Source organism: Chiloscyllium plagiosum, chromosome 9 (assembly GCF_004010195.1).
Source record: "Chiloscyllium plagiosum isolate BGI_BamShark_2017 chromosome 9, ASM401019v2, whole genome shotgun sequence".
Lineage (NCBI taxonomy): Eukaryota > Metazoa > Chordata > Chondrichthyes > Orectolobiformes > Hemiscylliidae > Chiloscyllium > Chiloscyllium plagiosum.
Window position 1 is genome coordinate 68,952,099 of NC_057718.1, and position 26,648 is coordinate 68,978,746.

Here is a 26,648-nt window from a genome sequence, read left to right on the forward strand (position 1 = left end):
TCTTGTCCCTGAGAATTTTTCCAATAATTTCCCCACCACTGAAGTGAGGCTCGCAGGCCTGTAACTTCCTGCATTATCCCTGCAACTTCATGCATTATCCCTGCTACCTTTCTTAAGTCATGGGACAACATTGGATATTCTCCAGTCCTCTGGCACCTCACATGTGGCCAAAGAGGATACAAAGATGTCTGTCAATGATCTAGCAATTTGTTCCCTATCTACCTCAATATTCTGGGATAGGTCCTATCAGGACCCAGGGATATATCTACCTTAATAGTTTTTAAGATGTACAACACGTCTTCCTTTTTAATAGCAACTTGACTCAGAAATTTGTCACTCCCTTCCCTGAGATCATCCTTCACCAATTTCTTTTCTTTGGTGAATGCCAATACAAAGTATTTATTTTGGTCCTTCCCTACCTCTTCTGGCTCTACACACATATTCCCTCCGTTGTCCTTGAGTGGGCCAACCCTTTATCTAGGTACCCTCTTGCTTTTTTTATATATGTAGAAGGAGTCATGGGATTCTTCTTGATTTTGTTTCCTAATGACTTATCACCCTTTGAATTCTTTGTTTAATTTCTTTTTTTACATTCCTTCAATAATTCAAAGGCTTCGTCAGTGCCCATTCTCCTCGACCTTATGTATGCTTCCTTTTTCTTTTTAACCAAGGTCATACATCTGTAGTCATCCAAGGTTCACATAACTTGTCATATACCTAACTTTCATTCTCGCAGGAATATGCTGCACCTGAACTCTTAACTGCCTTTTGAAATACTCCCATATGTCCGATGTTTACCCTCAACAGCCACCTCCAGTCAACATTCTCCAGATCCTGCCTAATATTGTTGTAGTTTGCCTTCCCCTAACTTAACACCTTCATCTGAGGACTGCTGTAATCCCTATCCACAAGTATCTTAAAACTCACAGTATTATGGTCATTATCCTGAAATGCTCCCCCACTGAAACTTCACTCACCTGGCTGGGCTCTTTTCCCAAAACCAGGTGCAGTATAACCCCTTCCCTGGTGGACTGTTTACATATTGTTTAAAGAATCCCTCCTGAATGGTCCTTACAAATTCTGCCCCAACCAGGTCCCTCACACGAAGTGAGTCCAGTCAATATAGGAGAAGTTAAAATCACCCAGCACAACAACAATGCTGTTTGTACACTTTATGAGCATCTGTCTATATATTCTCCCCTCTATCTCCCACTGGCTGTTGGGATGCCTGTAGTGTACCACTAGCATTGTGATTTCACCTTTCCTATTCCTGAGTCCTACCTAGATTGCTTCACTGCACGAGTTATCTGATGTATCCTCCCTCAGTACAGCTGTGAGATACTCCTTTACTGGTAATGCAACTCCCCCACCCCTTTTACATCACCTTCCATCACACCAGAAACATTTAAATCCTGGGACATTCAGCTGCCAGTCTTGTCTCTCTTTCAGCCAATTCATGATCATGGTTGATCATAAATGTCATGCTAATAGGTGTGTGTGATAATCAGAACATAATGTTTGATATGGTTCACCAGTCATTGGCTGCATCATTGAATTTTTCAAGCTTGGGTTAGAAAGAGTTTTAGCAGAAAAAGGAGTCTGGAAGTATGCAGGGCAAATAGGAAAGTGGAACTGAAACCACAACCAGAGCAGACTGATCTGAGTGAATTGTGGAGCAGGCTTGAAGGGCTGAATGGCCTACTCTTGCTCCAAAGTCCTATGTTCCTTTGTAATCAAGTCAAAGCAGGAAAGTTTCTCACCCATCTCCTGCCTGATTTAAATGTTCTCCTGCCATCAATTCTGGGTGAGGGAATTAAATTCCTTCCAACGTGTGATTGTATTTCTACATCATCTGTTAAACTTTGTTCATTTTTTTCTCTTTGCATAGATAATGAGAGCTGCCCACCAGATATCTTTGCTATTGGCTTTCAGGAAATGGTGGAACTTAATGCAGGGAACATTGTTAATGCTAGGTGAGCAAGTGTACCCTCTTATTTTGGTTTCAGTTGACCATATTTCAAAGGTTTGTTTGAGGTTATGTGGTTTTATTTGAATGTTGTATTGCTTCTAAGTAGGTGATTAATGTTTTCTTTGTTGTCTTCTTGGTAACATATTTGATATAAATCATAATTGTTTTGAATTGGAACTAATTAATAGGTACAGCATTGCTTCATTGCAATTGTAATACAAGATTTATGAATGTATTCAGTATGCTAATGGTGCCATTATTATTGGTGGTGATTTATCTCAATTTACTGTTGGAAATTTAACAGAAGTCCCCATGCTGGAAATCTAAAATTAAAAATCTATAATGAATATTTTATGTCAAATTAGATTTTCACACAATAGAGTTTTCTATTTATCTTAATACCTTAGATATTATTGGCTGATCTAGAAAGTTTATTAATATATTTATAAATCATTGAAAACTTTTTTCCATTTCAGCACAACTAACAAGAAAATGTGGGCAGAACAGCTTCAAAAAGCAACATCTAGAACACATAAATACATCCTGCTGTCATCAGGCCAACTTGTTGGTGTCTGTCTGTATATCTTTGTCCGACTCCATCACGTACCCTACATTCGGTTAGTAACTGGTACTTACAACTAAATTTGAACTTGTTAAATTGTATTTAGATTTCATAAAGTAAAACATCACTATTTTACATTTTTTAAATGATTTCAATCACTTTCTACGCCTTCATGCTTTGCTGACATTCCTAAACCTTTCCTTCTCTTTAAACTAACATTCATTTCTAAAACTACCTCTTCATTTTACTATCGTTCATGGCCATTCTGCTTCTACCCTTCCAAATTTTAGATTAAGACATTTATGCATGTATCTGTATATCACTCTGTTTCACTTTTGAGCCATTTCATTTTGCATTTGTTCCTAGGAAAAACGATTTTCCCTGAGTCATTTACAGGCCTCTTCAAACTCCTACATATGAGCCTATGACGTTTTATTCAGTGCAATACATCAGCTGTCAATTTACTGAACTAGTTGCCCGTCTCCATATTCACACTTGTTTCTCGCAAAATCTTAATTTGCAGTTGTCCCGGTTGTTTTCTCCTGATGTTCACTTTTCAAATCTAAGGCATGAAAATTTGAACATATTTGCCGGACAAATAATTTAGCAATCTGTCACTTGATCTCAATGGATTCTGGCAGAAACCTCTGCTGGTGGTGTTGAGCTTGAAGGTGGGGGAGGGAACTTAATTAGGTGAGATGGTGGTATACTGAACCCTGCCACCTTCACCAGAAATAAATTCTGGGCATTAAAGTGCCTGAGGACCAATTGGATTTCATATGTGGTCAGGGTGTCACTATGGAATATGCAGCAGGGATTGACTGCATAATTTAATCAACATAAATGTAAATGTGGATTTATTTACATTTTAGAAGTGCTATTTTATGATTGGGGTCTCAACTGGCTGTTATAAGGGGAGACATTTGAATGTTTAAAGGTTGCATATAGTATTTTATTCTAATTTGAATCATTCCTGTTCTACAAAGACCCCAATCTGGTGAATTCTGAACTCACATTCATTTCTGAGGTAGTTTAACATTCAGTACACAAAAGGACATCCCTCTTGCTTGGTCATCCAGACCTGGATCTTGAGATTGAATTAGGGCAGTAAATGTTGAAAATGTATTTAACAGCTTATACGGACAGTTGCCTAATGTGGCAAGCTAAGTTTTCAGTTGCCAGTAGAGATGGGCAGTTGCAGATCATATTCCTGAAAGATATTGATGTCCTTATCATTGTGGACCCAGTATCTTTGGAAAATGATGCAGTTTTCAAAAGGAGGGCAAAGAGTTAATAGAATCCCTACAAAGGGGAAGCAGACCGTTTGGCCCATCAAGTCCGCACTGACCCTCCGAACAGCATCCCACTATTGATAGACTTCCTTAAGTCCAAGGACCATCACTTAGACAGTCTTGATCATTAAGGTGCCTTCAGACCAGCCAGCCAGATTCATGAAGGCAATCACTTGTTGCATATCCATCTGCTCTGTGGGTCATAGGAAGCACATCTTCCACTTGGTTTTCCGGGCAACTGTCATGATTCCAAAACACTGTAAGATTCCAAGATGCCTGGCCTCTTCAGACCAATGTCCAGACTCCATGGGTAGTTGATGGGATTTGAGGGCGATCCCCTTAGGTGCCAGCTGACCCTGGTATGGTACCCTGGAATGGATGCAGACACACTGTAATCAAACATCTCTACTAATACATACCTATATTGAACAAACCATTGGTACCTTGATGACCACCATTTTGGTCAAGTGGTGCTCTCCAGTAAAGTCAGCCAAGGTATTGGCCAAGGTGGGGCAGCACAGTGACTCAGTGGTTAGCACTGCTGCCTCACAGCGCCATGACCTGGGTTCGATTCTGGCCTTGGGTGACTGTGTGGAGTTTGCACATTCTCCCCGTATCTGCATGGGTTTCCTCCGGGTGCTCCGGTTTCCTTCCACAACATAAAGATGTGCAGGTTAGGTGAATTGGCCAGGCTAAATTGCCCATAGCGTTCAGGGATGTCTAGGCTAGTTGCATTAGTCATGGGTAAATGTCAAGTAATAGGCTAGGGGAATGAATCTGGATGGGTTACACTTCGGAGGGTTGGTGTGGACTTGTTGGGCCAAATGGCCTGTTTCCACATTATAAGGATTCTATGGTATCTCATGTTGAGGTTAGTTGCTCTGTGTTGTACAAAACTGTAGAAAGGATACTGAAGCAGGTTGAAAAGAATGACCCGGAATGGCACCCTCCCTCGAAGGACGGAAGGAAAACAGAAGAGTGGGATAAAGGTGGATCTGTTGAGGAGTCTGGTGCCCAGTCATGAGGGAGAGAGACCACTGACATCATCTCAGGCCTCAGATATTGGTAGGCTGGTGTAGCCACAAAAGCCACACTATTCAATAAATCCTTACTTGAACAGCATTCAGCCCTATTACAGGAGACTGTGTAACATGCTTTCCATCAGACAAAGAAATTATCCAGTAAGTGCAATCATCTAGATAATCTCAATGACACCCAAATACATTGATAATGGGGTGTCTAACACCATCAATTGTCCCATATCATAAGGCATTTGGTGTGCTTTCTTTTATTGGTCAGAGTATTGAGTACAGGAGTTGGGAGGTCATGTTGTGGCTGTACAGAACATTGGTTAGGCCATTGTTGGAATATTGCGTGCAATTCTGGTCTCCTTACTTTCAGAAAGATGTTGTGAAACTTGAAAGAGTTCAGAAACGATTTACAAGGATGTTGCCAGGGTTGGAGGATTTGAGTTATAGGGAGAGGCTGAATAGGGGTGGTACGTGTATGGAATGAGCTGCCAGAGGAAGTGGTGGAGGCTGGTACAATTGCAACATTTAAGAGGCATTTGGATGGGTGTATGAATAGGAAGGGTTTGGAGGGATATGGGCCGGGTGCTGGCAGGTGGTCTAGATTGTGTTGGGATATCTGGTCAGCATGGACAGGTTGGACCGAAGGGTCTGTTTCCATGCTGTACATCTCTATGACTCTAAACCAAGCACTGATTCCAACATCCAAGCCATCACCATTTCAACTTTGATTTGAGATTTATTAACACAGATATTCAGTCATAATCATCAGCTATTATTATTTCAAAAGAAATGAATGATGAAATAAACACACAACTTCATTCTGTGTATCTAACTATGTGATCCTGTACATTCACTCCCACTTCTACAGGGTGTTCACTTGTTATGTGGTACTTACCTGTAACGCCTTATTCTAAAGCTGAAGGGTGGTAGATGTGTATGTTAATTGATGGAATGCAGCTATAGTATGATGTTGCAGGCTCTGTGGAGTCTCCTCCAGTCAGGAAGGTTTCATTCACTCTGCAGGGACACTCTGCTCCCCTTCCGCTGCAGGTCGTATGTCACTCATGATATTTTTTTCTGCATGCTGAGGAGAGAGGACAGAATACTCTGACCTTCCTGACCTGTTCCAACATGACCTTGATATGAACTGTTGAATTCTTCAGTGGCATCCAATTCTCATGGCACGGCATTCTAACCAGAACTCTTATCAACAAACGCATTGGACCCCATCTACCACCCCCTGAGAAAAAGAACAGGAAGTGACATCACCACAGGAAATGACATCGCCAACCCAGACATATAAATAGAAAGCAGGAAACATCAGCAGTGCTTTGTCTGGAGGCTCACTGATGTTACCTATAATGATGACGTAACGTCTGAAAATGAACCTTCAGCTCAGTGAGCAAACCTACGTCCAGAACCGCAACCTGAGTGACAAAATTTCTCAAAACCTTATCCAATTCTCAGTTGCTTTGTGGCTAATCACTCATTAATTCTACTCATCACTTGCTCTGACAGTGTGGAGAAATATGGGTACTCGGACTCTGAGCACATGTGCAGCCTGTCTATTAGAGATCAGTTGTCTGGGTATCACTTGCTCATCCTTTTTCCAGATGTAATGGGTTATTTAATCTTTTATGACATGACTGATACCATCCTTTTCACTCGCCTACTGGTGACCTCTCTACTTGCCTCCATTCAGACCGTTTCAATGGCTCTGAACTGATTTCTTCTGCAGATACCAGGATCTCTCTCTCTCTCACCTCTCTGCAGCGCCTCAACTAACACCTCAAGAGGAACTTTGGAGAACTTTGCAGCTGTCCATTGATGCCTTCTCATTCCAAAGTTACCCTTCTGCAAACTCTTTTGCACCCAGATGTGGAGATCAGAGATGGAAATGTGTTGCTGGAAAAGCGCAGCAGGTCAGGCAGCATCTAGGGAACAGGAGAATCGACGTTTCGGGCATTAGCCCTGAAGATTTCTGAACTGATTTCTTCTGCAGATACCAGGATCTCTCTCTCTCTCTCTCTCTCTCTCTCTCTCTCACCTCTCTGCAGCGCCTCAAATAACACCTCAAGAGGAACTTTGGAGAACTTTGCAGCTGTCCATTGATGCCTTCTCATACCAAAGTTATCCTTCTGCAAACTCTTTTGCACCACCTCCTCTGTCACAGGCAAGCCCAGCCTAGGCTGCTCAAAGAGTTTCTAGAATCTGCTCCCACATACTCCTGGCACCACTAAAATTGGATCCCCCAGGCCAATTTAAAATTGTTTTGAGTCACTGAGTGATACAGCACAGAATCGCGACACAGGAATATTCTAGTCATCGGGATCCTAAACCTCACCTCACCTCCCTCCAAGGCCCCAATGGATCCTTCCATATCCGTCTCAAATTCACCTGCACCTCCACATACATCATTTACTGTATCCGCTGCACCCCATGTGGTCTCCTCTACATTGGGGAGACAGGCCGCCTACTTGCGGAACGTTTCAGGGAACACCTCTGGGACACCCGCACCAGCCAACCCAACCGCCCCATGGCTGAACACTTTAACTCCCCCTCCCACTCCACCAAGGACATGCAGGTCCTTGGCTGCCTCCATCGCCAGACCCTGGCCAAATGACGCCTGGAGGAAGGGCGCCTCATCTTCCGCCTCGGCTCATTCCTGAAGAAGGGCTTATGCCCGAAACGTCGATTCTCCTGCTCCTCGGATGCTGCCTGGCCTGCTGTGTTTTTCCAGCACCACACTTTTCATCCCCAATTCATCAATCGTATTACAGCGAATTTGCATTAACTAAACATTCTAGCAGAATGACCTGTACTTTCCCATTTATTTGCTCCTTATCTGCATGTATATTCATTTCAGTTAACCTGCTTAGGCATGTTATGACAAATTGACGGGGCAGTTGGAACTTGAATCCTGTCCTGTTGGCCTAGAGGTAGGGATGCAATCACTGCACTACAAGAACCCCTGTCCATGACTGTGAATTTATTTAGCCTCATTCATTACATGCTGACAATCACTCTTTGCATTTGTCAGCTTTCTTCATTTAAGTTGACATTCATGGATATAACTTTCAATCTTTTAATTGTGTGGTTATTTTGTATAATCTGTTGAATTTGAATTTTGTCTACAAATTACTATATTTTGTTCTCCATGCTCTTAGTGGGATAATTAAAATCATACTTCATTAAATTTTCTAAATGAGCTGTTTTCAAATCTAACCAATAGCTGAGTGAGTTTTGAGAAGATTTGTAGCTCAGGTTGAAGTTCCAGATGTAGGTTTGCTCGCTGAGCTGGAAGGTTCATTTTCAGACGTTTCGTCACCCTACTAGGTGCCATCTTCAGTGGGCCTTCAGCAAAGCACTGCTGATAATTCCTAGTTTCTATTTATATGTTTGGGTTTTTTTGGGTTGGTGATGTCATTTCTTGTGGTGATGTCATTTCCTGTAGTGAGGTCACTTCCCGTTCTTTTTCTCAGAGAGTGGTAGATGGGGTCTAACTCGATGTGTTTGTTGATAGAATTCTGGTTGGAGTGCCATGCTTCTAGGAATTCTTGAGCGTGTCTTTGTTTGGCTTGTCTTAGGATGGATGTGTTGTCCCAGTCGAAATGGTGTTCTTCCTCATCCGTATATAAGGATATTAGTGAGAGAGGGTCATGTCATTTTGTGTCTCACTAGTATCCTTACATACGAATGAGGAAGGACACCACTTCGACTGGGACAACAACGCATCCATCCTAGGACAAGCCAAACAAAGACACGCATCAGAATTCCTAGAAGCATGGCACTCCAACCAGAACTCTATCAACAAACACATCAAGTTATACCCCATCTACCACCCCCTGAGAAAAAGAACAGGAAGCGAGTTCACTACAGGAAATTACATCACCACAAGAAATAACATCATCAACCCAAAAAAACCCAAACATATAAATAGAAACCAGGAATTATCAGCAGTGCTTCGCCGGAGGCCCATTGAAGATGTCACCTAGTAGGGTGACGAAATGTCTGGAAATGAACCTTCCAGCTCAGCAAGTAAACCTACATCCTAACCAATAGCTATTGTCTCTTCAGCTATTTTTCACCTACTGACATCCTGGGAGGTATTGGTGGTAGTAACATTCAACTAGTAATCCAGAGGGCTAAGCTAATGCTCCAAGGACATCAGTTCAAATCTTGCCATGGCAGTTGATGGAATTTGAATTAAGGAAATAAATATGGAACATAAAACTAGTATCAATAATGGTGGGCATGTCGACTGTCATCAGTTGTTGTTAAAACAAAAGTCCATTTGGTCCATTAATGCCTTGTGGAAATGAAACTGCCATCATTACCCAGTGTCACCTACATGTAACTCCAGACCAAAAGCAATGTGATTGACATTTAACCACCTCTGAAAGATCGAGTAATCCACTTCAAGGGCATTTAGGAATAGGAAACGACTACTGACCTTGCCAATAGTGCCCATGTTCCATGAAAGAATATTTTAAAACATCTTGCACCCGTGATACTCTCTGACCACCATATCCATTGGTGACATTAGGTAGAGGTCCCACCACTAGCTTGTGAATATTCTGGCTGAAAGATGAGGGCAGTCAATTCATAAACTCAAGACTAAGATCAATAGATTCCTGTGCATCAGGAGAACTGAGATATGGAGATACTGTCGGAAATGTGAGTTTTTTTTAAAGTTCTGTGATCTTAACAAGTTGCCAGGATTGCTCCAGTTTTTTTTTCTGGTCTTAATAAGTAAAACAAATGAGGAAATGGGAAATAAAATGTAAATAGAAAATCTGTTTCATTTTTCTTTTGCAGAGAGGTTGCCGTGGATAGGGTGAAGACTGGGATGGGTGGAAAGACTGGGAACAAAGGAGCAGTAGCACTTCGTCTGCAGTTTTACAGCAGCACACTCTGCTTCATCTGTGCCCATCTGACAGCTGGACAGTCACAAGTGAAAGAAAGAAATGAAGATTATAGAGAAATCATGCAGAAACTCAGCTTCCCAATGGTATTTATTCTTTCTTGAGTTGAAACTTTATTGCTGGAACAGCACAGCAGGTCAGGCAGCATCCAGGGAACAGGAGACTCGACGTTTCGGGCACAGGCCCTTCTTCAGGCCCTTCTGCTCATTCCTGAAGAAGGGCCTGTGCCTGAAACGTCGAGTCTCCTGTTCCCTGGATTTTGCCTGACCTGCTGTGCTGTTCCAGCAATAAAGTTTCAACTTTGATCTCCAGCATCTGCAGACCTCACTTTCTCCTATTTATTCTTTCTGCACAGTTACGTTTTAGTCAATTAGCATGCTGTTTACCTCTGGAACCAGATTTAAATGTAGCCCAGGAATTAAGATGATGGATTCTCCATTTTGATTTTGTTTAAATTTTTTCTCTGCTCTTGGTGAGTCATATAAAAATGAGTTTAGTTTGTTCCAGCATGTTCTTATTGTACATGTATATTTTGCACAAAACTCTGAAAGAGCCGTTCAGTGCCAATTATTGAAATCAGGATTGCTAGTACAGAAATTGATAATGTTCAAAGGATACATCAAAGCAGGGTAAGAAAACAACCAGAAGTTAGGAGAAAATTTTAATATCACGACCATAACTTGTTTAATTAAAATTTATTAGATTATAAGGCATGATGAAGAAGTATTGATATGAAAAATAAATTGGCAGATCAAGCATTGGAACAGGAATGGAAAAAAGTTAGGGGAGAAAAACGTTATGTTTTTGAAGAGAAATAACAAGTGTATATGCAAAGTTACGAATTGGAATTGGAAATGAAAATGATACGGGGAAATGATAACCTGTATTAATTTAATAACTATAACCTATAATGTGTCTTCACATTAAGAAGGTGAGAACGAGAAAGACTGTGGATGGATTTGATGATGCGCTATTTTAGAATGTATTATGGGCATTGTGCAATATCAACATTTATTATCTATTTTTAATTGCTCTTCAGAAGGTAGTAATGAACCAACTATTTCAAAACACTGTAACCTGTGTAGAAAGATTCCTATACAGTGCTATAAGATAGGGAATTTATATGACTTTGACCCAGCAACAGTGAGAGAAAAGTGAGAAATTCCGTTCTGGGGAAAGGAATTTGGGACACGTAAAGAGCCTAGGAGGTGCTGCCCTTCTAAGTGATAGATGCAATCAGTTGGGAGGTGCTGTTGAAAATGACTGAGTTGCTATAGTGGAATAAAGGAACTGGGGTTTCTTTACAAGATTGGATTACTGAAGCTTGTGCATTCTACATGGAGCAAGGGAAATTGAGAGGAGATTTGACAGAAATGGGCAAGATTAGACCAAGTTTTTGAAAGGTAGGCACAGAAAGCTATTTATTAGCTAATGAAGAAAGTATTAGGAGACATAGATTTAGGATTTTAAGTAAAGAGATGTAAACAGAATATGAGGAAGAACTTTATTCAGTGGGTGATAATGAAATCGGACTTATAGTATTAACAAAAGCAATGAATAATTTCAAATGAATATTGGGTGGGTACTTGAAAGAAAGAAATTAAATGGCTTTGAGCAGAGAAGTGGACTGACTGGATTGCTTTGTGGTGAGCCAGCATACACTCAATTGGTTGAAGGCCCGCCTTAGTGCCCTAAGTAATTTGATGACTCTAGGTGCAGTCTTTTTGAGTCTGTTATGCCACTTGGTGAGATTTTGGGAGATCTGACCTGACACCACATACTTGCCTGTGTCCCATATCATTTGATATGTTTGACTAATAAAAATCTGTGCTTCTCAGTTTTAAGAATAATGGTTGATCCAGCAGTAACTGCTGCTTGCAGAAAAATGTTGCAGACGTCTACCACCCTGTAGAGTCATAGAGATGTACATGTTTTGATTTGCTCTGACTAGAGCTTGTCTGATTGGCCTAAGTGTAGTGTTTTGGATATGACCTTAGCCTTGTCCACACTAAGATTAGATTTACAGATTACATTACAGTGTGGAAACAGGCCCTTCGGCCCAACAAGTCCACACCGACCCGCCGAAGCGCAACCCACCCATACCCCTTACCTAACACGGGCAATTTAGCATGGCCAATTCACCTGATCTGCACATCTTTGGACTGTGGGAGGAAACCGGAGCACCCGGAGGACGTGCAAACTCCACACAGTCAGTCGCCTGAGTCGGGAATTGAACCCGGGTCTCTGGCGCTGTGAGGCAGCAGTGCTAGCCACCGTGCTGCCCACTAGTGGAAAGGGGAGAATCTCCTAATTTGTATTATCTATTCCCTTAGTATTTTCAAAAGTTTGATCAAATCATCTTCTAATCTCCTACATTCCAGGGAACACAAAACTAATTTGTGCAAAACAAAAATCAAATAATTATTATGCTAGAAATCTGAAGAAAATATTGCTGGAAATAATCATGGATTAGACAGCGTCTGAGCAAAAGAAAGCAGAGTTACCTTGTCATGATTAAGGAATTTTTTTATCTCTTCTTGTAATTTAACCTTTCAAGTTCAGGTTGCATTCTGGTAAATCTATACTGCATTGTATCCAAGGCTGGTCATATCCTACCAAAGATACGGTGCCTAGAACTTCTCACACTGTTCCACATGTAATCTGACCAGAGCTTTGCACAGTAAAAGCATGACATCTGTTTGTATTCTAGTCCTCTGCATAAAATGGCCAGAATTCTATTAGTGCTTTTGATTAATTTCTGTTCTTGTTCATGACATTTTAATGATATATGCATCTGGTAAGTGTAGATACCAGAATGAAATGTGAATGCAGAAGTGTCAACCTGCACCACAAGAATGCCTGCAACCATCCGAAAGCATATGCTCACTTTATCAGCTTCAAGTGAAATGCATCAGCTCCTTTGGAATACAAGCTCCAGTGACTCCCTCAGGTGACAATAGATGACAGAGTAGGGAATTTTGCAAATATTGCCTGCTCCAGCTTGGAACAAACATAAAATATATCAGTTTATTGCCATGGTCAGCATCAGAGGCTTTATTTTATATTCACTCGTGGGATGTAGGTGTTGCTAGCAAAGTCAGCATTTGTTGCCTATCCCTGATTGCCCTTGAGAAGGTGGTGGAAAACTGCCTTCATGAACCGCTGTAACCCATGTGCAGTATGTAGCCCCACAATGTTGTTAGAGAATGCCAAGATTTGACACAGAATGATTCAGGATGATGAAGGACTTGGAGGGGAGTTTGCAGGTGGTGGTGTTCCCATATATCTGCTGCCCTTGTCATTTTATATGGGAATGGTTATGAATTTGAAAGATGCTATCACAGAATCTTTGGTAAATTTCTGCAGAGCATCTTATAGGTAGTACACTTTGCTGTTACTGAACATCATTAGTGAGGGTGTGAATATTTGTAGATGTGGTGCCAATCAAGTGGACTATTTTATCCTAGCTGAGGTCAAGCTTCCTGAGTGTGTTGGAGCTGTACCCATCCAGGCAAGTGGGGAGTATTCCAGCACACTCCTGACTTGTGTCTTGTAGATGATAGACAGGCTTTGGGGAGGCAGGAATTGAGTTGTTTGGTGAAGTATTCCTAGCCTCTGGACCTGCTTGTGTAGCCATTGTTTACATATGGCAAGTCCATTTGAGTTTCTGGTCAGTGGTAACTTATAGGATCTTGATAGTGGGGGATTCAGTGATGGTAATGCCATTGAGTGTTAAGGGATGATGGGTGGATTGTGTCTTTTGGAGATTGTCATTGCCTGGCATTTTGTGTGATATAATTACTGCTTGTCAGTATTTTTCAGCCCAAGCCTGGATGTTGTCCACTTCTTTTTGCATTTGAATAAAGACTTGCTCAGTATCAGAGGGTCATAAATAGTACTGAACGTTGCGCAATAATCAGCAAACATCCCCTACTTCTGACCTTGATGGAGGGGAGGCCATTTGTGAAGCACTGGAAAATGATTGGGCATGAGACACTACCCTGAGGAACTCCTGCAAACATTCCTGGAGTTAAGGTGACTGACTTCCAATATGATCCTATCAGCAGAAAGCTTTTCCCCTGTTTCCCAGTGATTTGAGTTTTGCTATGATCCTTGATGCTGCGTTCAGTCAAATGAAGCCTTGATGCCAAGGGCTATCATTTTCACCTCACCTCTAGAATTCAGCTCTTTTGTCTGTGTTTGGACCAAAACCGTAATGAGATCAGAAACTGAATGGCCCTGGTAGAACCCAGTCTAATCATTTGTGAACCATTGCTGAGCTAATGCTGCTGGATAGCAGTGTTGATGATACCTTTCACCACCATTTGTGGAGTCTCCTCCTTCAGCAAGTTGTTTAATAGTACACCACAATTCATGACTGGATGTGGCAGGACTGAAGAGCTTAAATCTGACCCGAGGGATTGTTTAGTTCAGTTACTTTTGCTGTTTGGTATGCAAGTAGTTTTGTAGCTTCACCAGGTTGACATCTTGTTTTTAATGTATGCCTGGTGTTGCTACTGATATGCCCTCCTGCACTCTTCATTGGACCAGGATTGATTCCCTTGGTTGATGGTGACAGTAATGGTAGAATGGGGGATATGCAGGGTAATGCGATTGTGTTGGACTGTGATTCTGCTACTGCTGATAACCACAGCACCTCATGGATGCCTAATCTTGATTTGCTAGATCTGTTTAAAGTCTGCCCCATTTAGTATAATAATAATGTCTCACAACATGATAGAGAGTGTTCTTCATGTGAAGGTGGGTTTTCATCTCCATGAGGAATGCACAGTATCTTACTGATAGATGGACAGATGCATCTCTGACAGATTGGTTAAGATGAGGTTAAGTAAGTTTTTTCCCAATGGTTTGTTCCATCACCAGCTGCCCTAGTCCCAGTCTAGCATCTATGTCATTTAGGATCTGCCCTGCTTGATCCATATAGTGCTGCTGAGCCGCTGTTGGTGAAGACCATTGAAATCTGCTACCCAGAGTACATTCTGCACCCTTGCCACCCTCAGTGCTTTCTCCAAGTGTTGTTCAACATGGACGACTTCTGATTCCCCAGTCAAGGGAGGATGGTAGGTAGTAATCAGTGGGAGGTTTCCTTGCCCACATTTGACCTGATACATTGACTCCAGACTCCATGACTCAATGTTAGGCTTTGAGGCTTTCAGGACAGAGTCTGCAAATGTTGCTGGTTTGACTGGTCTTGAATCTAGGCGAAAGTGGGTACTGCAGACGCTGGAGATTAGAGTCAAGATTAGCGTGGTGCTGGAGAAGCACAGCAGGTCAGGCAGCATCCGAGGAGCAGGAAATGTCGATTTTTCTGCTCCTTGGATACTGCCTGACCTGCTGTGCTTTTCCAGCACTACTCTGGTCTTGAATCTATCGTTTCACTGAAGACATGAAAAGGTATGTTACTTCTTTAACATTCCATTCCCTTCACCTGAGTGACATCCTATTAGACTAGTAATTGCTTAGAAAATTTCTATCCTATTTCAATTTGATTACATAATATTTGCTGTTCATTTATTGTGACAGGGAAGAAATGTTTTCTCCCATGACTATGTATTCTGGTGTGGAGATTCAAACTTCCGCCTTGATCTTCCACATGAAGAAGTCCTTCACCACATTAAAGGACAGGACTGGAAAACTCTTCAGGCCTATGACCAATTGCAACATCAGAAGACTGAGAATAAAGTGAGTTAAAAAAAAACAAAGAGAAGTAAGAAAAAGTAATTTATTTTCCCAGGGCAGTATTTTTATCCTTTGTAACAGTCATTGCTCATAGATAAAAACTGAAATTGCTGAAAAAGCTCAGCAAGTCTGGTAGCTTTTGTGGAAAGAAATCAGAGTTAACATTTTGAGTTGAGTGACCCTTTCTCAGCAACTTCTCGATGGCATAGTGGTTAGTATCCCCCCCCTCCGTCACATGGGAGACCAGGGTTTAGTTCTCTGACAAGGAGTGCGTGCTATATCTGAGCTTGGCTATGTGTCTGTAAGGTCACGTTCATTTGTGGCACAATAGCTCAGTGGTTAGCACTGCTGCTTCACAGTGCCAAGGACCCTGGTTCGATTTCAGCCTTGTGTGATTGTCTGTCAGGGAGTTTGCACATTCTCCTTGTGTCTGTGTGTGAGTTTCCTCCAGCTGCTCCATAGTCCAAAGATATGCATGTTAGGTGGATTGGCCATGCTAACTGCCCAGTAAAATCCAGGGATGAGCAGCTTAAGTGGGTTGGCCTTGTTAAATGCAAGGTTACAGGAATGGGTTGGGGACGTGGGTCTGGGTGGGATCGTCTTTGGAGGATCGGTGCAGACCCGATGGACCGAACTTCCTCTTTCCACACTGTAGGGATTCTGTGATTTTGGGGGCAGCCTGGTAGCTCGGTGGTTAGCACTGCTGCCTCACAGTGCCAAAGACCTGGGTTCAATTCTAGCCTCAGCAACTGTCTCTGTGGAGTTTGCACGTTCTCCCCGTGTCTGTGTGGGTTTCCTCCTGGTGCTCTGGTTTCCTCCCACAGTGCAAAGATGTGCAAGTTAGGTGGGTTGGCCGAGCTAAGTTACCCATAGTGTCCAGGGATGTGCAGGCTTGGTGGATTAGTCATGATAAATAAGGGGTTAGGGGATAGGATGCTCTTCGATTGGCTGAACGACCTCTAAATGCATTGCAGGGATTCTATGATTCTAGGAAACAGCAGGATGCGTGATTCCTCCTTGATTTATAATGATAACCTAGTAAAATGTATTTGTAACTTAATACAAAAACGTATGTGCCCCAATGTCTGATTTTATGTTATGAGGAGGAGTACATTATCAAGGGTTATTTGCAATGTATCTGTGCTCTTGGTTTTAGCGAGTGAATTCAAGTCTAATATTTCTACAAGTATGTATTTGTTGCTTACTGCCACTGTTATGAACAATTTTTGCACATTAATGCAAAAACCAGTTTCAGAAGGGGAAGTAGACGGGAGAATGTTCAAGGCCCATACATTAACTTGAGGATAGGTTCACGAACTTTATTTTGAATGATTGGAGGATTTTTTTTCTGGATTTTGCATTTCCAAGCTTTTCAGTGATGCACATGATGTGATGTCAAATTGATAATTTATGGGTGTAATACAAAAATGAAATATGGGGATTCCAGGAGATATTAACATGAACTCACATAAGGCAAGGCCATCGTACAGATTCGAGCTCCCTGTATTTGTGGCTTGGTGCAGTCAGGAGTGTTGGAGGAAGGAAGCTGCTAAAGTCAAGTGATACAAAGGTGTCTGAAAGAATGAGGAGCAAGAACGTTATACCCAACAAAAGCAGAAGTTGCTGGAAAAGCTCAGCAGGTCTGGCAGCATTTGTAAGGAGAAATCAGAGTTAACGTTTCAGGTCCAGGGACCCCTTTCTTAGGTCACCGGATCTGAAACATTAACTCTGGTTTCTCTTCACAGATGCTGCCAGACCTGCTAAGCTTTTCCAGCAACTTCTGTTTTTGTTTCTGATTTACAGCATCTGCAGTTCTTTCGGAAGATTATACCCAAGTTTGGGTTCAACACAGAAGCAGCTTGATGATGTAACCAGCTTCTATGTTCTGTCCACTATTTATCCCGTGTCAGCATGCTCTTTTACTTGCTTCATTATGAGACCCATAAAGCAAGTGTGCAATGGGTGTAGACATGGCCATAGGATTGGTTTGTTCAATGCTTTGGGGAAGTGCTAGTGATATGGAAGCTAACTAAAGAATTCATTACATATGAACAAGGAACAAGAGTTGGCCGTTCAAGACTGCTCTGCCATTCAATAAGATCATAACTGATTTGATTTTAACCTCAATTCTATATTCCTGCACATTCCTGAAAATTTTTTATTCCTTTCGTGATCATGAATCTATCTATCTCAGTCTGAAAAGTACTGTATTTAAAAATTCTGCATCCACTTCCTTTTGAGGAAGGGAGTTCCAAATACAAAGTAACCTTGATTATCCGAATGAGATGGGTGGGTGCTATTTTGTTCGGATAATTGATTATTCGGTTAATCGATTCAATGCATTTCCTCTGGGGCTCTGAGTTTCCTGTGAAGTCTGCTTTCTGTTCAGGAGATAAGGTAGCATCACAGCGCATGCAAGACTGTCCAACACCGCTCCCCCTGCCCCCTAAACACCCCGTCCAACACCGCCCACTGCCTGCCCCTAACACCCCTCCGCCCAGTCCCGCCCACTCTCCAGGGCAGCTGGACTGGACACCAAGACTGCTGCTGCTGCTGCCTTTTGTGGGGTGGTCTCCAAATAGCGCGCGCGCATGCACATAACCTTTTACTGCAGCACTTTGACCGATTCCACCTTTGCCCTGTACAGGGCAATGTTAGAGAGATTATCTGGGGAAGGGGAGTTTAGGGTACACCCCTGTGTAGAATTCCAGGGAAAATGTAGGGAGAGAGAGGGGGGCGGGAGGTCAGTCATTTAGAGATGGTGCCTGCGCTCCCATCAGTCCAGGACTGTTCTTGGCAGGACTTTTAATCACTGTAAACAAAAGACGCGACCTGTGTTGGACACATGTCTTTGATGTAATGTTTCTGTCGGAACCTCGAGATATCCTTCTGATAATCCGATTTTTGGATAATTGGTATTTGGATAATTGAGGTTCCTTTGTACACTCATCTCTGAGAAAAAGAATGTTCCCTCATCTGTCTTAAATGGACGACCACCAGTTCAAGATTCTCCCACAGGCGTAAATATCTTTTTGACTTCCACCTGGTAGAGTCCCCTCTGTTTATATGTTTCAATTAAGTCACTTCTGACTCTTCTAAACTCCAGAGGAAAAAACCTTGTTCTGTCTAGTCTTGTCTCAAAAGACAATCTACTTAGTCCAGTTATTAGTCTAATAAACCTTCTATGAACTGCTTCAAATGTATTAACATTTTTCTGTAAATAGGGTGAAATCAGTATTGTACTGGTACTCCAAATACAATCTCACCAATGTCTCATACAACTGAAGCATAATTTCCTTACTCTTGCATTCAATTCTCCCATAATAAAACATAATATTCTATTAGCTCTTCTGATTACTATCTGTATCTACATGCTATCCTTCTACAATTCTCATACTAGGACACCCAGTTCTCTCTGCATCTTAGAGCTCTGCAGCTTTTTAATCACTTGGATGATATGTTTCATTTTTTTCTTACTGCCAAAATGGATTTTATACTCCATTTACCAGATCTTACCCACTTAAGGAGATTATCAAAAGATATAAATAAGTTATGTTCTCTTTACACCTCACTTTCCTGCCAAATTTCATGTCATCAGCAAATTTACTGCCATACCCTATCTTACCATTGCTCTATAGTTCTGTTTCATGCCCCCAGGACCCATAACACTGGAGTGGAAGAAAGTCAATCTTAATCCCAAGTGATTGCCTACTAAGAAGATTGCTCAGTGTCAATCTCCTTCTCCACTTTAATGTTCTCACTGTCAGAAGATATCTGATGAACATCTTTGTAAATGTGTGCAGCTCCAATCATTTTGGCTGTGCAGTACCATGCAGGAGCTGCTAAGATTCTTTAGGAGCTTGCTGATGAGTATGGAAAAACCCTAGAGACCTCACTGGGAATCTGAAGTGCAGTCCTGATACATGAATTTGCTCAGTTAACCCACCTGGATGGTCCTATGGCTTTCATCAGAATGTTTATGCAATTCACTTGTGTGTCTTCTTGTCTGGTTCAATCCATGTGTTTCCCAACCGGAAACCTTGGGTGAACCATGGGGAAGTCCACTGCTTACTGAAGACCAGGCATGTAGCATTCAAGTCAGATAACCCAGACCTATACATGAAATCCAGGTATGACCCTCCAGGCCATTAGAAATGTCATGAGGAATACCCGACCAAGCTAGAGGCCCAAACTAACCATACGGACACCGTATGGCAAGGCCTACACAGCATAACGGGATACAAAATGAAGCAGAACAAAATAGCAGACAAAACTACATCCCCTCCCTGATGCACTCAATGCTTTCTCTGCTCGGTTTGAGCAGATTGCCAGTGGCACGGTGTCACCTGTCCCGACAGGCCAGGACACACTTGTTCCCCCATCACCGCTGCAGAGGTCAGATCAGTCTTCCTTGACAGTAAACCCAAGGAAAGCGACTGGCCCAGACAGAGTCCCCGGCTATATATTTATCTCCTGTGTGGACCAGCAGGTGGAGGTATTTGCTGACATTTTCACCCTCTCCTTGCTGCAATGTGTAGTCCCCATCTGCTTCAAGAACACAGCTACCATTCCAGTATAAAGAAAACACATGCAACATGCTTCAACAACTACTGCCCAGTGGCTCTGACATCCATAATCATGAAGTGCTTCGAGAGGCTGGTCATAGCCCTCACCAACTCTATTCTCCCAACCTGCCTCGATCCCCTGCAATTTCCTAGTGGCAAACAGGACATAATTTCTTCAGCCCTACACTCATCACTGGAACATCTGGATAGCAAGGACACCGTGTGGCTCGTACTGATCGACTACAGCTCCACCTTCAACATCATAATCCCTACCAGACTAATCTCAAAACTCCAAGACCTAGGTCTCAGCTCCGCTGTCATCAACTGGATCCTCAGCTTCCTGACTGCAGACTGCAATCAGCGAAGATAGACAACAGCACTTCCTCCATGATAATCCTCAACACTGGCACTGGCAAGAATGTTTTCTCAGCCCCCGACTGTACTCGCTGTACACCCATGACTGTGTAGAATAATTCCACATGAACACCATCTGCAGATTTGCTGATGACACCACCTTGGTGGCTGGATATCAAACAACAATGAGTCAGAATTCAGGAAGATGTAGAGGTCTTGGTGCAATGACAACAATCTCTGTCAATGTTGGCAAAACAAAATAACTGATCATTGACTTCGGGAAAGAAGAAGAGGACAAGCACCTATCAATGTCAACAGAGCTGAGGTGGAGAGGGTTGACAGTGTAAAGTTCCTGGGAGTGACAATAACCAATAATCTGTCCTAGTCCTCCCAACATTTGCAAATGCACCATAGAAAGCATACTACTCGCATGCATAACAGCCTGGTACAGAAACTGCTGTGCCCAGAACCGTAAGAAACTGCAGAAAATTGTGTGCACAGCCCAGACCATCACAGAAGCCAACCTTCCATCATGGATTCCATTTACTCTTATTGCTGCAAAAAGGTTGCCAACATCAAAGACCCCTCCCACCCCCCCGTAAAGCTCTCATACAACCTCTTCTCTTGGGCAGAAGATACTGAAGCTTGAATACAGAAGAACCTTGATTATCAAAAGGACACAGGCGGAGAGTATTTCATTTGTTTAGTCGAATTCCGGATAATCGAATGCCGAATATCGGTTTATCTGGCAAGATCGCAAGGTCCCGATGCTCAGCCAAACTATGTTATCCGGCATTCGATTATCCAAACCGTAAAGCTCTCGTACAACCTCTTCTCTTGGGCAGAAGATACTGAAGCTTGAATATAGAAGAACCTTGATTATCCAAAGGACACAGGCGGAGAGTATTTCGTTTGTTTAGTCGAATTCCGGATAATCGAATGCCGAATATCGGTTTATCTGGCAAGATCACAAGGTCCCGATGCTCAGCCAAACTATGTTATCCGGCATTCGATTATCCAAATAATCAAGGTTCCTCTGTACATACAGTAATTGCTGTTATTAGACTGCTGAATGGACCTCTCAACTTTGAATAACATTGATCTTGCTTTGTGCACCTCCAGTGCAGCTGGAACCTTGTATACCTCGCTCTGTCTAAGCACCCTGTGATCTGTATGTCCTTGTTTGCTATGATCTGCCTGCACAGCTTGCAAAATAAAACTTTGCACTGTACGTAGGTAAGTGTGACTACAATACATCAAATTTAAGTTGTTTATAAGTCAATGACCAACTCCTTATTTCTGCCACCTGATCCAAATTGCTTTGTAATGCTGGAGTGCTGGATTGTTTTTTAATTTACTCGTGAGACATGGGTGTAGCTGGCTGGACCAGCATTTATTGTCCATCCATATTTATATAGTGGTGGTGAACTGCTGCTTTGAACTGCTGAAGTCCATGCGTTGCAGGTACACCCACAATGCCAGGATTTTGACCCAGGGACACTGAGGGAACAGCGGTATATTTCTAAGTGAGGATGGTGAATAGATTGGAGGGGAACTTGCAAATATATATTCCCACATATCTGCTGTTCTTGTCCTTCTAGATGGGAGTGGTCATGAGTTCTGAATATACTGTCTCAGGATTTTTGGCAAATTTCTACAGTGTATCTTGTAGATATTACACATTGCTGCTACAGAGTGTTGGTGGTGAAGGGAGTGCAAGTTTGTGGTTATGGTGCCAATCAAGCAGACTGTTTTGTCCTGTTTGCTATCAAGCTTCTTGAGTGCTGTTGGATCTGCAAGTAGAGAGTATTCCTGCACACTCCTGATTTGCAGATGGTGGACAGGCTTTGGGAAGTCAGGATATGAGTTACTTGATGCTGCATTCCTAACCTTCCTGGCAAATTAATTTGAGTTTCCGATTAATGGTAATCTGAGAATGTTGATAGCGGGAATGTCAAGGGGCAGTGGCTATCTTGTCTCTTATTGGAGACATTAAACATGATGAAGACATCGGAACTGCTCCCAGGGAGTATACTGCGATTTTGCATGAATTATCACAACTGTAATGGGAGGAATATGCTGATAATTAAGTCCCAATAAAGTACTCTTTAAAGAGAGTACTGCTGTCATTAGTGCTACTATCAAGTATAAAAGGAATGTCACTAGGCTTCTTTAATTAACTTAAGACATATTTATTAGTAACAAAACCTATTCTCACTAAATTGGAGATAACTACTCATTAACATCTAAGGTATGATCCTCAGTTAAAACTGTAATGTCCTTCATCCCACAGACATGCACTTTCTCACATGAAAATGATATGTCTTTACAAAGATAGTATTAAAAAGGCAAAAGAGTTAAAAAAAATCCTATGGTCCAAAGTCTAGAAATAAACAATAAAATGTGATAACTCCTCAAGTCTGCTGAAATTTTCTGTTGACAAAGCTGAATCACTGACAGTTGTACCTTGATGATAACTATTCAGTCTGAGTCCAAGCAACTTGGGTTTGAGTTGTTGCAAATGATCAGCTCGTAGTACTTAAAAAATATTAGCTTTTGAAAACTCTATTAGGTTCCCAGTAGTGATTTCCGAGGAACCAGACTTTAGGAGAGAGGTTGTGATTTCAGGGGTGCCTTCTCGACTTACTGATTCTGGGTTTGAAAAACAGAATTCTAAAACCAGAGAAAGTTGATAGGCCACATTTAGCATAGACCCTAACCCCCTCAAAACACCTCTCAAAACCAGTTTTCTTGTACTCCAGTAGCTATATAATAAACCTAACTTGTTATTTCCTTGCTTTGCTCAGCTACTTCTGCGAAATCATTTGTTTCCAGAAAATTCCAGGTGCCTTACAATATATAATAAACGTTTGACATTAGAAATGGGAGGTGGGTGCCCACCCATGAACTGTTGAACCCATTTCCAAGAAATCACATGCTCAATGTTCAGTTCAGAAATTGTCCAAGTAATTCACGCTTACTTTGATGTTGTCCTTAAATTATATTCCCAATACAAACTCCTCTTGTCGTTGCATACCAGCTGTGCATTGTTAGAATGTTAATGAGACCCCCATTAATTTGGTAGTCGTTGGATTGTCGCAAGCATGCAATTGATAATGCCCTGTACTTGTGGGAAGCCAGTCAGGATGTAATATGACTACCAATCCATTCTTGCTATTGTAGAGGGAGTTAGTAAAGACTCACTTCCTGCCAAGCAACCCACCTGTAACACGCCTCCTATGTCTACACGCAACAACTTCGAGACCCTTGAAATAGCAACTTAGGTGAAGATTTTACTGGGTTCTGTGCTTTGGCTGATAGCCAGGAGAGTGTCAGGGCATGGATGGATAACAACAAGTGGGGAGTTGGCAAATCCAACACTTTGCCACCCCTATTGCATTTTAACAGCGTTGGGAAAGTTGGCACTTCTGCCCATTAGCCAATTGAAAGCCTTAAATTGCTAATCTAGTGTCATTTAAGAATCTTCCAGTGCTGCTGGTTGGCATTTTGTGATATGGTGAGACAGCCTGGTAAATTACTAGTTTAAGAGATGAGTTACCCTGTGATGTGAACTCTATCCACCTGCCTTGGACACTAATCTTTTTATACCTCAGGCTAATAAAAGTCTAACGGTCTTAAATTTAACATTATTAATTCTGCTTACATCTACTGTCTTTTGTGGGAGAACATTCCACACCTCCAGTACTCTGTGCTTGGGCTTGATCTGAGGTTATGTCACCTTGTCCTGTCTCTCCATCAGAAAAGGTTTCTAATAACCTTTCAAAATCCTAAAAATGTCAACCAAGTCATCCTCTGGACTGTTGCAAATATAAACTGAAAATGTGTTGCTGGAAAAGCGCAGCAGGTCAGGCAGCATCCAAGGAACAGGAGAATCGACGTTTCGGACATAAGCCCGTCTTCAGCCCTTTCCAGCAACACATTTTCAGCTCTGATCTCCAGCATCTGCAGCCCTCACTTTCTCCTGTTACAAATATAAGCCTGAGTTATGAAATCTCTCCTCATATTCTAATCTTTGAACCCTGATGTTACCTTAGCGAATTTATGCTGCTCTCCTACAGAGTCAATGTATACTTTCTAAGGTGCTGTGCTCAGATTCATAGCCAGTTCTCTGAAAGTGGTTTATCTAGGGCTTTGTTTAATTAAGATAAGTCTTTTGCCTTTGGTAATCCAACCCTTTTATTATAAAGGCTAAAGTTCAATTAGCTTTTTTGATTATTTGTTCTTCCACTGTTTTTAGCTTCTTAGCATTTCAAAGTTATTTAATATCCACTGTTTTTGCTGCAACATCTGTCTTGAAATGTATCAGTGGCTTCCAGATTATTTCTTCATTCCAAAGATGTTTAAGTATGAATGAACTTTACATTCTGTGGGGAAAGTGTGCAATGCAATGAAACAGCTGAACAGTTATCAGCTTTTCTAATAAAATCCATTAGTTATGCTGAGAGAACTTCCTTGAATCATTCAAGAAGAATTATTTTTGAAAACTTTATTGTTTACAATGTTAATGTTTTTATTAATTTGCATTTTTAATTTAGATTTTCAAAGATTTCTTTGAAGGTACCATCAATTTTGCTCCAACATACAAATATGATGTGGGCACAGATGTTTATGACACCAGTGACAAATGCAGAACTCCTGCTTGGACAGATCGAGTGCTGTTGTGGAGAAAAAATTGGTCCTGTGATACATTTGGTATGATAAAATTGAAATATTAATCTAATATTTAAATAGATTAAATATTATCTAAATATTAATATTAAACTAAAATTGTTTAATATCTAAAGAAGTAACTGTTGTAATAGTCATATCTTTTAATGTTGTCATGATTTTTAAGCGACAAGGTAGTTGCCTTCAGAAGATAGAGCCAATTTACCTATGCAGGGAATCCTCACTGTTCATAGGAGGTACATTTCGGAAAATCTGATGAATAGTCAGATTTAGACACCAGATGAATAATGTAATTAAGGGGGTGGGCTATGTCAGGGCGAATTCTTTAAGTTGCCTTTGTTTGGATAATCAAGGACTTTTATTCTGTTAATTATTCATCTTCATGTACTGTACACAAAACATACAGGCTTTTAAACAGTTTTAAACATGTTTACTTTAATTCTTACCTTGGAAAAGTGACTGTTTGGCTTGCTGGGAGCAAGTGTTATTTCTGCATTTATGTCTTTTTACCTGTCATCTTCATTTAGAGGCCTGACAGTCCTGGTTTTTCCCAAGACTGGTTTGACTTGAGAAGGTTTAAGAGTTGTTACTCTTTTAAAGAAAATGTCTAGAATTGACTGTTTTGCTTCACACAACTTGGCATCGTAAATCTATTGATAACATGACAAGCTGTCATTAACAAACCGTGGTACTTTGGCTGATTGATCTGCCAGATGATCATGACATCCAAGAATATTCAGGGCCTCATCATTGTGCCTGAAAGCATCTTACAGACCCTTTGTGATCAGGTCTTTTTCATGTTCTAGTGGTCCATTATCACCTGCATCATCTTAAGTCTCTTCACACAATGCTTGTGAATCCATCTCTACCAGGTCCGCATTACTGAGTGGCTTGGAATGGGACTTGAGTAAGTGTGCAACATCATTCTTTCCTCCCTCAAGGCCCACCTAATGTCCCAGATTTACTAACTCACTATGAATGGTGGTCAGTTCGTTGCCAACCTAGTAGTTCACTGCCGCTGGGAATGACTTCTTCCATTCACTGTTCATGTGATGAAGCAGAACTTTGTCCTATACAGTACCAGTGACGTTCACAGCATCCATGATGTTAAATTGCTTCCGGATGGCTTGGACAGATGGCATCCCTTCATCAGTTTTATTGTTGTGAGTCCAGAAAGTCTTACAGAGATGGTAGACTTTAAATCTCACTCTGATTCTCTCGTCCATTGGCTGTATGATGGATGCGATTTACAAAGGTAGGAACATGATTTGGGCATTTGGACAAAGGATCTCATAGTCCAAATTGTGAGCAATGGCATTGTCCAAAATGAGAAGAATCTTAAATGTCAAAATTTCCTTGGCAAAATAGTACTTCATCTTAGTACAAAGTAGTCCATGGACCCAGTCATGTAATAGCTGCCTTATTATCCATGCCCTATGGTGCAATTTGCAGGTGATGGGCAGACATGATTTTTTTAATTGTACGTGGGTTTTCACCATGACAAGTGATCATAGGTTTCAGCTTCTTGTCACCTTTTGCAATGCTGCCTGGCAACAGAGTG

The 26,648-nt window shown here is 41.6% G+C and overlaps 1 protein-coding gene across 1 annotated transcript in view; it reads left to right on the forward strand.

The window, feature by feature from the left end:
* The window catches only part of LOC122553185 (synaptojanin-2-like), a 203,395-nt gene that overhangs the window by 152,733 nt on the left and 24,014 nt on the right, over positions 1-26,648 (forward strand). The window contains exons 13-17 of the mRNA XM_043696773.1: positions 1,889-1,973; positions 2,446-2,586; positions 9,673-9,865; positions 15,324-15,482; positions 24,955-25,111. Coding sequence (XP_043552708.1) covers positions 1,889-1,973; positions 2,446-2,586; positions 9,673-9,865; positions 15,324-15,482; positions 24,955-25,111 — 735 coding nt within the window. The remainder of the gene's footprint in view (positions 1-1,888; positions 1,974-2,445; positions 2,587-9,672; positions 9,866-15,323; positions 15,483-24,954; positions 25,112-26,648) is intronic.